The sequence below is a fragment of the Syngnathoides biaculeatus genome, chromosome 10, assembly GCF_019802595.1.
Source record: "Syngnathoides biaculeatus isolate LvHL_M chromosome 10, ASM1980259v1, whole genome shotgun sequence".
NCBI classification, from domain to species: domain Eukaryota; kingdom Metazoa; phylum Chordata; class Actinopteri; order Syngnathiformes; family Syngnathidae; genus Syngnathoides; species Syngnathoides biaculeatus.
This window is the reverse complement of record NC_084649.1, coordinates 12,442,807-12,455,692: the sequence shown is the minus strand read 5'-3', so window position 1 is coordinate 12,455,692 and position 12,886 is coordinate 12,442,807. Positions and strand designations below refer to the sequence as shown.

General features: G+C 43.0%; 2 protein-coding genes across 3 annotated transcripts; one reads left to right on the top strand and one right to left on the bottom strand.

Moving 5' to 3' along the window:
• Positions 1-289: 289 nt before the first annotated feature.
• Positions 290-3,247, top strand: cnpy2 (canopy FGF signaling regulator 2). Its single transcript, XM_061832481.1, has 6 exons — positions 290-424; positions 538-644; positions 722-837; positions 1,646-1,843; positions 1,935-2,031; positions 2,631-3,247. The coding sequence occupies exons 1-6, from the start codon at positions 387-389 to the stop codon at positions 2,672-2,674; spliced, it is 600 nt and encodes a 199-aa protein (XP_061688465.1). The 5' UTR covers positions 290-386; the 3' UTR covers positions 2,675-3,247.
• A 7,279-nt stretch (positions 3,248-10,526) lies between these two features.
• On the bottom strand, positions 10,527-12,817 carry LOC133507294 (EEF1A lysine methyltransferase 3-like). 2 transcript variants are annotated; one of them, XM_061832198.1, is made up of 4 exons: positions 12,575-12,817; positions 12,339-12,450; positions 11,875-12,042; positions 10,527-11,555 (listed from the first exon to the last, which is right to left on the bottom strand). In XM_061832198.1, the coding sequence occupies exons 1-4, from the start codon at positions 12,815-12,817 to the stop codon at positions 11,407-11,409; spliced, it is 672 nt and encodes a 223-aa protein (XP_061688182.1). In that variant the 3' UTR covers positions 10,527-11,406. The 2 variants fall into 2 exon arrangements, with proteins under 2 accessions (XP_061688182.1, XP_061688181.1); XM_061832197.1 differs by having other exon boundaries at positions 11,413-12,042.
• Positions 12,818-12,886: the final 69 nt, after the last annotated feature.

Here is a 12,886-nt window from a genome sequence, read left to right as displayed (position 1 = left end):
TTTGCATGTTGTTCCTGTGCATGCGTGGGTTTTCTCCGGGCACTCCGGTTTCCCTCCCACATCCCAAAAACATGCAACATTAATTGGACACTCTAAATTCCCCTTAGGTGTGATTGGGAGTGCGGCTGTTTGTCTTGATGTGCCCTGCGATTGGGTGGCAACCGGTTTAGGGTGTACCGCGCCTACTGCCTGTTGACAGCTGGCATAGGCTCCAGCATTCCCCGCGACCCTCGTGAGGATAAGCGGCGAAGAAAATGGATGGATGGAAAGTTGTAGAGCAAGCCTTTTGCATTTTCAGCGCCACTCCGGCCACATGGGGGCACTCTGGCCCCTCCTGTCATGATGCGCTGCAGGTGATACGTCACCAAATATCCCCGACTAAGAAGATGAGCGTCCAACAGTCGCGAATCACCGCCAGGACCCGGTGAGTCTTACCTTGGCTTTATGCGTTGCCTCCCACTTTAATATGTATTTCACAGACATGGTAGCGCTTGCTAAAAATGAGCCCCCCCTGTCGTCAATATTGCTTTGTAATAGATGCAGCATGAGGGAAATCGCGCTCCTGCCTTCACTCTGTTTGCTCTTCTTCCTCCTGGTGAGCTGCTGCCAGGCAGCCAGGCAAGGACAGGACATCCGATGTGGAGGTTGGTCTTTGCGCTTATCGTCCTTCATAAATGTGCCAATGCCAGATAGTAGAGGTGCGTGTACCCCCCCCCCCCAGCCTGCAGGGCTCTGGTGGACGAGATGGAGTGGGCCATCTCCCAAGTTGACCCCAAGAAAACCATCCAAACAGGCTCGTTCAGAATCAACCCGGACGGCAGCCAGTCCATCAGGGAGGTCAGTGTATCATCCCTCTCTCCCTTCACCCCCCCCAATCATAAAATTGGAAAAAATGCAATGAATTATAGATTTAAACCAAAATTTTCTAAATATGGTCATTTTAATATTTCTTCATAAATTGATATTAGTTAGTTCGCATGCAATATGTAATATAAACCACAGCAGTAGTAATAGTAGTAGTAGAGAGAATTAATTAGTAGTACAATAGATGTTTGACCAAATTGTGTTCATATGATATAATATAATTGTCCTTTTATCAATCCCACAGTTAGAGGACACATATTACAGAACCTCAAGAGTAGAATACTCGAGATGTCAAAAATGTAACCCATTTGTGGGCAGCGTCCCATTTTTGGGACATCATGATTTTCGTGCATTATATCCTTCAGGATATCAAAATATTTAAGTGTTTTAATCTGATTCTGATTCTGGTTTTTGGGACGATCTACTAAAAAAACCCAAGTACCCTTTCGCGGGCAGTGTCCCATTTTTGGGACGAAATTATAAATGAGTAAAGTTATCATATAACTTAACCATAAACGAAAAAGAAGTGTTATTTCCTTGATTGTGGCCTGTTAGGAGACTTTTATCTCAATAAAGCAAAAAATTGCCAACCTGCCCAGGAATGGGTTCAAGTGGAACGCCCCTCTAAATTCATTTGTCGTGTTTTCAGTCACATAGTAGAGAGAAGCCAAAGGTAAACTAATGAAAATGTCAATGACACATGATCAGTCAATAGCGTACACGTTAAATGACGTGCATAATTTCTAGTTGTGTCATGGTTGTAATCCCCATCCGCCGCCAGGTTCCTCTGGCACGGTCTGAGGGAAACCTTCTGGAGCTGATGGAGAGTGTCTGTGAGAGGATGGAAGACTACGGCGAGCGCACAGATGCTGCCGACAACAGAAAGTCCTACGTCCGCATCAAATCTCGCAACGGTGAAGCCATGGACCTTTCTGAGGCTACGCTGGACTCCAGAGTCACCAGCAGTCTAAAATTCGCAGTAAGGACAATTCCCTGAAGTCATTCATTTAAGATTTTATAATTGCCGAGTTTTTCCACGTGAAACACTTAATTTTGTCGTACCCTGGTAGTGCGAAGCCATTGCTGAGCAGCACGAAGACGAACTCATCGAATTCTTCTCTCACGAGACAGAAAATGTAAAAGACAAACTCTGCAGCAAGCGGACAGGTACGTCTGCAGTTAAAATGAAGTTCAGCAAACAATGGAAAAGCCCTTTTTTTAAAAATTAATATTATTTTTAAGCTTGCGTCTTTTTGGTCTTGTTCCTTCTGATGTCCAGGTCTGATGATTTTTTTTCTTTTTTTTTTTTAAACCTACTCATTCTGTTTTGAAGTAAATATACTGTAACAAATTTCCACATTGGAATCTCTGAAAATAAAACACGTTTAAGATCATACAATTCACAATTTGATAAATAACGTAACCCAAAACCTCAGTCTGTCATGCGTACACATGACCCTTTATTGTGTTTGTTTTAGTTTTTACCCATTAATATTAGTAGACAAGTGTTTTGTTTCTCGTGAATTTATTGGGATAAAGACAAATATTTCTTTTTACATTACATTATAGCACATCATTTCACACTGTAACCACATTGCTCTTCTGAGATTTTCCATTTTTTGTTAATTCAATGAACGTCTGATTAACAGAATCATGGGAGCAAAATATTTTGTAGGTTAGTGCAGGAAGTGTGCTATTTTGTTTAGTTTTTTTATTCTGTTCATCATTTTATTTTCTCACTCCCTTCCTATTTAATGTCCTGGCAGATCTTTGTGACCATGCTCTGAAAATCCCGCACGATGAACTTTGACACCCTCACGCCATGGCGGCCCGTCTCTACTCCCCTGATATTGGCCGGTTCGCGCCATGGCGGCGGCGGCAGGAGTGAAAGAAAGTTACGTATGAAAGTCGCGCAGATTCCAAATCCTCAGAAAAGGTTTCATCACTTGTGGAGAATAAGGGGGTTTGTGTTATGTCTTGATCATTTCATCAACCCTTATATCTCTACCTCGCCATATGCATCTCTCTTAAAGTAATTCGTACATTATTATTACTGTGAAAGTCTGCTCAAACTTAGTTGCAGGATTTTTTGTGAAGTACACTGCCTGCTCTAGGATGCATATATAGAAGTGAAGGATGAAATATAATCCTTTGAGATGTAGATAGGTTCTCCTTAGGCACTCAGTGATCTAAATTATGGAACTTTTCTTCTGATAAATTGAGTGAGTACTATATGTCTGCAGGTTGTCCCTCTTCAAAATGCAGAAAAAAAGACTTTACTGTACAATACGTTTCACAACTGTACACTCACTGAGTATTTTTTCTACTATTCTATTTTCCACTGTATGAACAACCCTTGTTTTTATATAAACTTTCAGATTTCTGCACGTGTATGGCCTTCATTCTTGCTACACTATTAAATGTTCAGATAGATAGAAAGAAATATAGAGAATTGATTTACTAACATAACCCTTCCTCAAAATATCCCCTTAATATGAATTTTTGAAGTGTATCGTTTCTGTCAAATGTTTCATTCATAAAAATTCCTTGGGTTCTACAGATCAGCTTCTATTCATTGCTAAAATATTTTTATATTACAATTATGTTAAATAAATACATTTCCTATTGTTTTTATAACACGGATAGCATCACTCTCAAATATGAAAAGCTATGAAATAATAATATAATCAGATGCAGAGCACAGAGGAGACTGCACACTTACAAGACTCGGTTACAAGAGCCGTATAAAAAAAAAAATGCTTTTACAAAACTAATTCATAATATTTATTGACAATGTCCGATATTTGTTGTTGTTGTTGTTGTTGTTGTTGTATAACATTTTACTCTTTAATACCCAAATAAGATCTCATCAAAGTGACCCAACATGCTATTTATAGTTTTACATTTTATTGCATGTGTAACTCCTCACAATTCTATTTGGAACGTTTTTATATTGCACTGAAGACATAACAAGGCCAAAACATGTATCTCTGTCATTCTTATAAAGAAAAAGTACATGGTAATTCAAAGTATTATTTTTTTATTTTGCGGGTTATTTTTTTAATCAAACTGCATGTATTGCCAGTTATCTTTGTAAAGGGAGAGTTTTGATGGTTCTGCTGGGGTAAGGCGAGTAAGTTTGCGCATGCTTGCAATTTAGTATCTACACATTTTCTCCATATTTAATTGCACTGCTTAGCTTCCTCATCCCTTGTTTGCAAACCTTTGTCCAGAGTTTTGTATTTCTCACACTCTCGGGTCACTCGCTCTTTCGTCTCCATCACATTTTCTCTCTTCCTCACCTGCAGTGTTCGTGTTCAGCTTCACCGTCTGTTTCCTCCGCATCGTCCTCATCTGCTATAATAACCGTGGCCCCAGAGTCATGGGTGCTGGTGCTACTACAAGATACCGTGTCCTCCTCATTCCACGGTTGTGGCAGCGTTTGTCCGACCTCACTGCCCTCTAACACCGTCAGTTCCTGCTGTAGACCAATACATACAGACTCAGGATCCCAAAACTCCAACACTTCCTCGTCTTCGTTGTCCGAGTCGGGAGCTGTATGTTTTCTGATGCGATTCACTGCATCCCACAGGGAGTTGGGATACTGAAGTTCTGCTCCCTGGGCTCCATCAAGGGGACAACTTCCACTTTCCTCTGCAGGAGGTGATGGAGGTGAAAACGGCAAAGAATTTTGAGTAGAAGGGGTACAGCCCAGCAGATGAACAGGAGAGAGAGTTTCAGAAAGTCCAACCGGAGAATCGTGACCTGACGAGACGGCTGAAATTTTTTCTAATTGAGGGGCAAACTCTTCTCTCGACTCTTGTGGTGGAGGAGGAGTGTGTGGTTGTGCCTCGTGGTTTGTGTCAGAAGGTAAGGAAGAAAATGATTTTGTATCGAGTAAAATGTCACTCTGGCACTCTACTTTCTGGTGCTCAAGAGCTTGCAGATCATCGTTTTCCTCCGGTGACTCCACGTTAGTCTCTTTCACCTGGACATCTTTTTCCACTTGGAAGTCCAAAGATGTTACTTCTTTCTCTTCACTTTGACTCTGAGTCGCTTTTTCTGATTCCTCATCTGAATCGTCAGTCTTGTTCCCTTTATCAGTTTGAATGCTCAGAAGTTGCTGCTCAGTGTTTAATTCTGTAGACTTCTCTTGGGATATTCCAGGCATCTGCTTTAGAAACTCCATATGAATTTTAATCATCACTTTATTGGCTGAGCCACATTCTAATTGCGGTTGTGCCACCGATTCAGGTGCCCCATCACTGGGAGCGTCCTGGGGGACATCACTGAGCTCACCATGCTGTGAAGATTGCTGGGTTTCCTCGAAAACCTCAATATCAGACATTGATGTGGAAGCTATTACATCAGGAGACAAAGGTAGAGGTGAAGGTTCAGTGAGGGGAATCAGAGATGGCACATCCAGCAATGGTGAGGTTCCCGGTTGAGGTGTACAATCTGCTATTGGATCGAGAGTTTCCGTCTGAACATCTGGAGCTTCCTCTGTCTCTGACTCTGAGATACATGGGAGTGACTGAACTGCTAAAGGCAACTGTAGAATCTTGGAATTTGAATCTTGGGCATCTTCCGAATCTCCGGTTAACTGCGCATTACAAAGGACAGGAGGTGGAGTGACACATTGAGTGGCACAACTTTCAATGGGACTCTGCTCAGAGTTGGCACCTTCTTGAATGGACCCAACTGAAGGATCATCTGTCATGTCAAATTGATCCGCAATTTCTAGTCCAGCTTGTCTGTCAGTCTCATCTTCCTTAAATAAATTGGACACCTGAGGCTGGGATCCTGAAAAGTTGTCACAGTCAACATTAAGAGCTGTATCCTGAGCATCAGACAGGTTTTCCTTAATGGTCCTTTTTGACACCTTCCCTTTCACTTCCTCGTTCACCTGAGGTGATTCTAATCCCTTATCTGCATCTTTCCTGCAGACGTCACGGAGTAAGACTGCAGTGACACTGATACCAAGGTCTTTTTCAACCCCGTTCTCCAAAGATTCTCTTGCCGTGATTTCTGTCTCACTCTCGATGGTTGTTGTCCCCACATGGTCTGGGCTCACCCCATTCTGAAGCCTTTCATTTCTTGGGGAGAGGTTTACAGAGTTCTGATTTGAGTGCAGCTCTTGTCCAGAAGAGGGGGGGCTTTCTTCCGGACTTTGGTCTGTGTGATTTGTGCATCCCAGGAGGTGTATTTGTTCCTTCTTGGGAGATTTAATGACCTCCACTTTGACAACAACGCATGTTGTGTCGATCACCAAGAGATCTTTCCCCTCCTCTGATTCAGGGCTTTTCTTGATGTCCAGTCTTCTTACTTCCATGGCAAGTGGACTCTGATTATGAGTCCTTTTTGTGAAACCTGGTTCCCTCCATAACGGATATCTTGGTGATGCAGGTGACGCCAACCGAGTGGCTTGTCTTTCAAATGTAGACTCCGCATCATTCTTTTTCTCTTTGAATTGGTAGCCCTGTGTTTTGTCTTTCTTTGGTAGTTCTTCGTCCGGCAACCCACTTTTTAAGTGACTTGGTGTCATCTTTTTGGGATTGAGGTTCCTGTCCCCAAAGGTTGGTGCGGACAAACTTGTGATTATCTTGTTGTCGACTTCGTCTGCAACCTTGGATGTTTGGACAATTTCACTTTCACTTCTGTCCGGTGAACATTTTTCACGCTCTGTGTTTGGAATGTTTGTTTGGTCAGCAGGTGTCAAAGACGGGCATTCCGTTGGACCCGCTATCCGAGACACTAAACAGAAGATAGTCATTCCACCTGTTTTTTTGCTTAATTTGAACTTGCGGCCTTCGATCACTTTTGAAGATGATTCCGAGGTGATCTTTGACGTCTTAACTTCCTGTGATATTTGTGGACACATCAAAACTTTGTCAGGCGTATGCACATTCTGGGTGAGATTCCTTTGGAAACCGCGTCCTTCGAGCTCTGGGGGTGTTTGTTGCTTCCCGTCTGGTTTCCCTTGCGTCTTCTCAACCTGCTCCCAAGAGTGGGGCATCACAGGTGACCCTTTATGTGGGCTGTGATAGGGTGGAGGTGCAACATAACCCGGGGGCTGCCTAAACATTTTACTTTGGCTCTTTCCCTTCATGGCCACAGAGTGGCTCATGTTGGGGGCTTGTGGTGGCCAATTTGTTTGTTGCTCGGCTGCTCTCTTCCACTGTCCTGGGTCGTCTCTCGTGTTTGCACATTGCCCTATTTGCTGTGGTGTTCCCATGCAAGTCCCAGTTCGTCTGCTCTCCAACAGCCCCTGGGAAGACCCCATCAGCTCCGCCTCTATTCGCCTCCTCCTTGGAAGGGAATGGCTGTAACGAGCAGCCCAGGCTTCCAGCTCTCTGTAACTGCTGCCGTCCCTCCTAAATGGCTCCCTGTAGTGGACAAGACTGGAGGGTTCCCACCTCCTCTGCCATCCCTCTCTCACGTAGTCTCTCTCGTGTGCTCCCCCCGGCTGTCCAGCTGTCATCCATTCTCTGGCATCCAAACATTCATTGTCTCCTATGTTCTGCTGGGAATGATGACCTAAAACAAAAGGGCGCTGAGCAGAAGTCGAAGCACACACCGGTGGCTCCGTCCAGTTGATGTGATCCAGTAGCATTGCTCCTGTTCTTGTTCTAGGTAATGTCCAATAGCTGGACTCTCGGAAATGATTCTGATGCTCCACGTGGTTACCTGGAGGATAATGTGTTGCCTGATGTCTGTCATGATAGCTGTGTAGATAAAAAGATGTAAAAAAAAAAAAAAAAAAAAAGTTACAACCTAAGGATATGTTCACGTTGATGGCATTTTTCCACACGCCATGAACAGAAAGGTTACTACTTCCAGGAGAAAGCATGCTTTTTTAGTCACGAAAACCCAGAAGTCATACTGGTGTTGTGTGGGATCTTAGAGCACTTCAGCAAATGTAAAGCTGGAATTAGCATTTGTTGTTTTTTTTTTATGCAAGAAGTATATTATGTTTTACAATATAGGATTTGATTTTAAGTTTTTAAATTTCAAATATATTAAAAAGTGTGATGAAAGAACTCGGGCTGGATTCATCACTTTGCTTTTGGTTCCCTGCATACCCCACTTCTATCATGTCATCAAAGGGCAAGTACGTAGTTATAAAGTACATTACAGTATTCTATTTTCATCTCACACTTTTGTGTTCATTCTCATTTTACCGTTCGTGTTTAGCTGCATGAGATTTAAAAATGTTGCAGGTTTACTTAAAACAGGAACTGTGAAGTCCCTACGATGGCAACAGTTTGACGATTAATTCTACTTTGATTGTTTGTCCGATTTATTTAAAACTCACATGCCCTTGTTTACCTTCCAGTTAACATTTCACAAATGTAAAAAAATTGGCCTAGTAGCATAGAAATCAACTAATCAAATAAGTGACAAATTTATTTAAAAACCTGCAGGCAAACGTCTTTCTTGAGAGCCGTCTGCATATTTGTATTCCTGTGCTCCAACGTGCCACAACATGTACAAACAACCACACGCCAGTCAATATTAAATATATAAATACTAAAAATATAAATAAATACTTACCTATGTGTAAGGTTTCTGCCAGGAACTGTACGGAATCTGCTGTACTGGGGCAGCAGCTCTTGATGTTTGGGCCATAAATCCATAATGTGCTGATATTCCTTGATCTAAAATATTATAACATTAAACGTGCAAGCTTTGCAATGTGTGGCTACATTTAAACCAAAGGTAACATGAGTTTTTATGTTCTGTTGATTTAAAAAAAAAAATAAAAAAAAAAAAAGCTAATGTGTTGCATACCTTTCAGACGGTGATTATAATTTCCTCTCTGCTTGTGAAGTATGACATGAGAGGGCCAAAAGGGAAAAGTTGTTTTAAAGCGGCGGGGATGCTGTGTCTCCCACCCACTTGACACACACACACACGCCCCCGCAACTCCCCCATCTTGCCAGTGTTACGCCATCAGGTGTTTAAAACAGCCTTCCTAGTACAACAACAACAACCACACAAAAACACTTTCTAAATGGTACAGGTTTAGGTTTTTATTTTTTTATTATTATTATTTTTGAACATTCGACATGATTCCAGACAATCGTGCAACAGTCCCACATTTATAGTAAGTCAGTCAACATCAATTTTCCCTAACTTTTCCCAATTACTTATGACTGAACGCCCTATTCGGTGTGACAGAAGCTCTGTGGAAATGGGGTTGGGTGGGCTGGGGTGAGGGGTTTCAATTGCTTTGTCGACTCGACTGTCGCACACGGCGAGAAGGCCAGCGGATGGCTCGGCTCCCTTTTCTTCGGAACTCTCCAGCGTGACAAACAGGCTTTCCTTTGGTGAACAGAAAGTCAGTACATCAGCAGAGTGAGGGAGTGAGCGGATGAAGCGCATCGTGGCACACGGTGAGCCACGGGCGCAGCAATCTGTTGATGTTGACAGAATCCTTGTTGGGGGCGGGAGGATCATTGTTACGGGGGTCAAAAGTCGGTTACATGAACAATGAAATCTTGTCGCGCTATCTGGAGTCATGTTTCAGATTTATAAAAGTTAGGAGTTGAAAACTGTCAACAGTTGGGCGACTCGTTTTACTTCCCTTTGGAAGTGTGATGATAACCGTAGAGTAGGAAACTGCTCACTGCAACACATGCCATAAAATTAATGATCCCTTTCAAACAAATACATTTTACCAAGCAGACTGAAGAAACAGGAAGCAGAACTTGATGTAGCAGAAATGAAGATGCTGAGGTTCTCGCTTGGAGTGAACAGATTGGATGGGATGAGAAATGAGCTCATTAGAGGGACAGCCAAAGTTGGATATTTTGGAGACAAGGTTAGAGAGAGCAGACTTCGATGGTTTGGAGATGTTCAGAGGCGAGAGAGTGAATACGTTGGTAGATGGGTGCTGAGGATGGAGCTGCCAGCCAAAAGAGCGAAAGGAAAACCAAAGAAAAGGTTGATGGATGTTCTGAGGGAAGACGTGAGGACAGTGGGCGTTAAGAGAGGAAGATGCACGTGATAGGCTTAGATGGAAAAAGATGACAGGCTGTGGCGACCCCTAACGGGACTAGCCGAAAGGAAAAGAAGAAGGTGGTAAGACATTTCAAAGCCAAACGACAAACTACAAATTTTCCCTTTAATGTGGGCCAGGCGATGGACTAGAGGAAATCCAGCTGCGTTTGCATTGTTCGGTGTGCAAGAAGAAGCAAGTGATGTGGCAAAAACAAGTGCCCTCAAAATTTGACAATTACTTAATAATTATTTTCCTGTCCTTGATTAAACCAAATCACCCAAATTGTCCTGTTTCCCCTTTCCAAGCTCAAGGAGGTCCATCGATGGGACCTGTTTTAAAGGCCTGGACAGGTCCAAGATGTTCTTGAGGTTTTTCTTGTCTGTTTTACAGAAGGTGCGTAAATCCACAAGTTCCGTAAATTCCCATTTGCTACAATTACACACTAGATGTATACACACAGTACATGTAAAAGTACAAACTTTAACGCGGCCATTGTGTTTTCATCATTCCTTTTATTTAAGTCAACTTATAAGAAAGCAAACTTTGTGCAAATTTTAAAAAATAAAAAATGTCAAGTTTTTTAACATTTGCATATTTCAAAAAATATGATCTAAAACTATATTGAAAAGAAGTATTTTAAATTGGATGAGGAGTTGAGTGTGAATTGATTGGAATGTGTGGTGAAATTGATTGTCTGGGCCACATGTCTTCAAGTAAAATGGGGTCCGCTACTTGTCTGCCAACTGGTTTATGTACATCTACTACATCATAACTCGGGGAGCATTATTCTGCTCAATATAACGCGAGCTCGGACGCAAGTGTTCAGAACGTCATTGTAAAATTCAAATCTTGGTAAAAACTACTGACTTCATTGTTTGGAGTTCCCTTTATCTGATCACGGAAAATGACCTGTAATCAAATGCCCATCCCTAATACAATCATGTAATTATCACATATGACCAAAGTAAAATCACCAAGAAGTAGTTATATAACTACAATAATTGCCTCCATCATGAAGATTATTTTCATTGTTTCTCAAGAGAATTATGGAAACAATATTTTCACCAATGTGAATTCACTCATTCATTCTGATTTTGGTCAAGAGGCGGGGTACAGCCTGGACTGGTCGCCATCCAAGTGCAGGGCACATATACACCGAGAACCACTCAATCTCACATTCGGACCTACGGACAAATGAGAGTTTTCAATTAACTTGCACGTATTTGGAATGCCGGACGAGGGTGCATTACCTGTAGAAAAACCACGCAAGCACAGGGAAAACCCGCAAACTCTCGACTGTAAGCAAATGTGCTAACCACTACTCCACTGTGTTGCACAATTAAACATCAACTACCTTTTTAAAATTTTAAATATCCATCCATCCATTTTCTTCGCCGCTTATCCTCACGAGGGTTGCGGAGCGTGCCTATCCCAGCTGTCATCGGGCAGGAGGCGGGGTCCACCCTGAACTGGTTGCCAGCCAATCGCAGGGCACATAGAGACAAACAGCCGCACTCACACTCACACCTTGGGGCAATTTAGGGAGTACAATTAATGTTGCCTGTTTTTGGAATGTGGGAGGAAACTGGAGTGCCCGGAGAAAACCCACGCAGGCATGGGGAGAACGTGCAAACTCCACCCAGGCAGGTCCGGGATTGAACCTTTACCAGCTGCTTCACCGTGCCACCTAAATTTAAACACAAAAGTCGTTTAAAATAATTCAGTCATGATTGGTCTCGCTGTGAAAAAATAATCCAGTAAAGAGTAGAATTTTTCTTATAGTTGTTTTCTAAGACACGCTCTGTAAATATTAATGTTTTGATTGTCATCGCGTTGCATAAGTTGTACATAAAATCTGCTTGGCAGATGTTCTTCAAAAAAACGCGGCGCCTCGTGCTCTTTCCGCATTTTGGACGAGAGGTAAACCACAGCCATGTCCTTGCACAGGTGAGCCAGGGTGTCCACTAACAGCGGATACGTCTCGGGGAGGTAAATAATGTCCGCACCCAGGACCAGGTCCCAGTCTGAGGGGAACTTGATGTGGTCCTCGCCCCAGGACAGAGGGAGGACGGCGGGAGGGGCGGAAGGCCAACCGCTGGACGGCATGTTGGCACAGACGTTGGCCTCAAGCTGTGGAAGAGCCACGGGAAGGTCTGTGAGGGTCACGTCTGCGCCTGAAAGGAAACGCAAGGCAAATAAGGAGGAAAGTTCACTTTTATTATACTTTTATTATATGGCGGTTACCTTTGAGTCGTATTTGTAACAGTTAAAACCAAATGGAACTATTACATTTTGATGGTAGATCCCGGATTTGAAAAGTCACGATTACGATATTGTTACGACGAGTTCAAAGCAGGAATGAAGGAATAAAGAGATGCAACATTTGTGGCATCACACGGCAATGATCCACGTCGCGTCAAATAACTGTTTACGTCAAATGATCCTCCTGGTAACGCCGCCGACGATTTACCGAGGCAAGCCGCCAAGATCCCAACGACCCCGGTCCCTGCTCCCAGCTCGATGACGCGCCTCCCGCGCCATTCCACATGTTGCTCCTCAAAGTATCGACACAGGTATTGCGCCTGTGCAAACACACGCACGCATAAACACCCAAGCGCAGGTGCAAGATTAAGTGCGCATTCAGCATGATGGGATGTTTTCTTTTTTTTTTAAAGTTGACACGAGGTGGCGAAAAGTAGTACTTACGGATTCCCATACTGGGGCAGCCACGCCGAGGTTTGCACCGAATAACTGTGTGATTTTCAGCGTTTGGCCCATTACTGTATAAACGCTCTCTTGCGAAAAGGTGTCAGCAAATAAGCAGTCGTCCGCGGGAAAAGGATCATCTTCGTTTACGAAACAGCTCATCGTGCATGATGAACGGAGAGCTAGGAAAAAAATCTTGAAGAAAAAAATAAAAATGAAAAAAAGTTGTCTTTTCGTCATCATTTTCCAGGTCAGATGGCATAACGGAGCGATGCTCGCCGATGTCTCGTTTCAATGAAATGCGGCAGGTAA

Bases quoted from the DNA above. Each gene is read 5' to 3' on its own strand.
- cnpy2 (XM_061832481.1), top strand. From the start codon at position 387: ATGAGCGTCCAACAGTCGCGAATCACCGCCAGGACCCG. The intron at 425-537 runs GTGAGTCTTACC...GCTTTGTAATAG, and splicing joins CGAATCACCGCCAGGACCCG to ATGCAGCATGAGGGAAATCG. The intron at 645-721 runs GTTGGTCTTTGC...CCCCCCCCCCAG, and splicing joins ACAGGACATCCGATGTGGAG to CCTGCAGGGCTCTGGTGGAC.
- LOC133507294 (XM_061832197.1), bottom strand. From the start codon at position 12,817: ATGATGACGAAAAGACAACTTTTTTTCATTTTTATTTTTTTCTTCAAG. The intron at 12,451-12,574 runs GTAAGTACTACT...GTGTTTGCACAG, and splicing joins CTGCCCCAGTATGGGAATCC to GCGCAATACCTGTGTCGATA. The intron at 12,043-12,338 runs GTAAATCGTCGG...GTTTCCTTTCAG, and splicing joins GATCTTGGCGGCTTGCCTCG to GCGCAGACGTGACCCTCACA.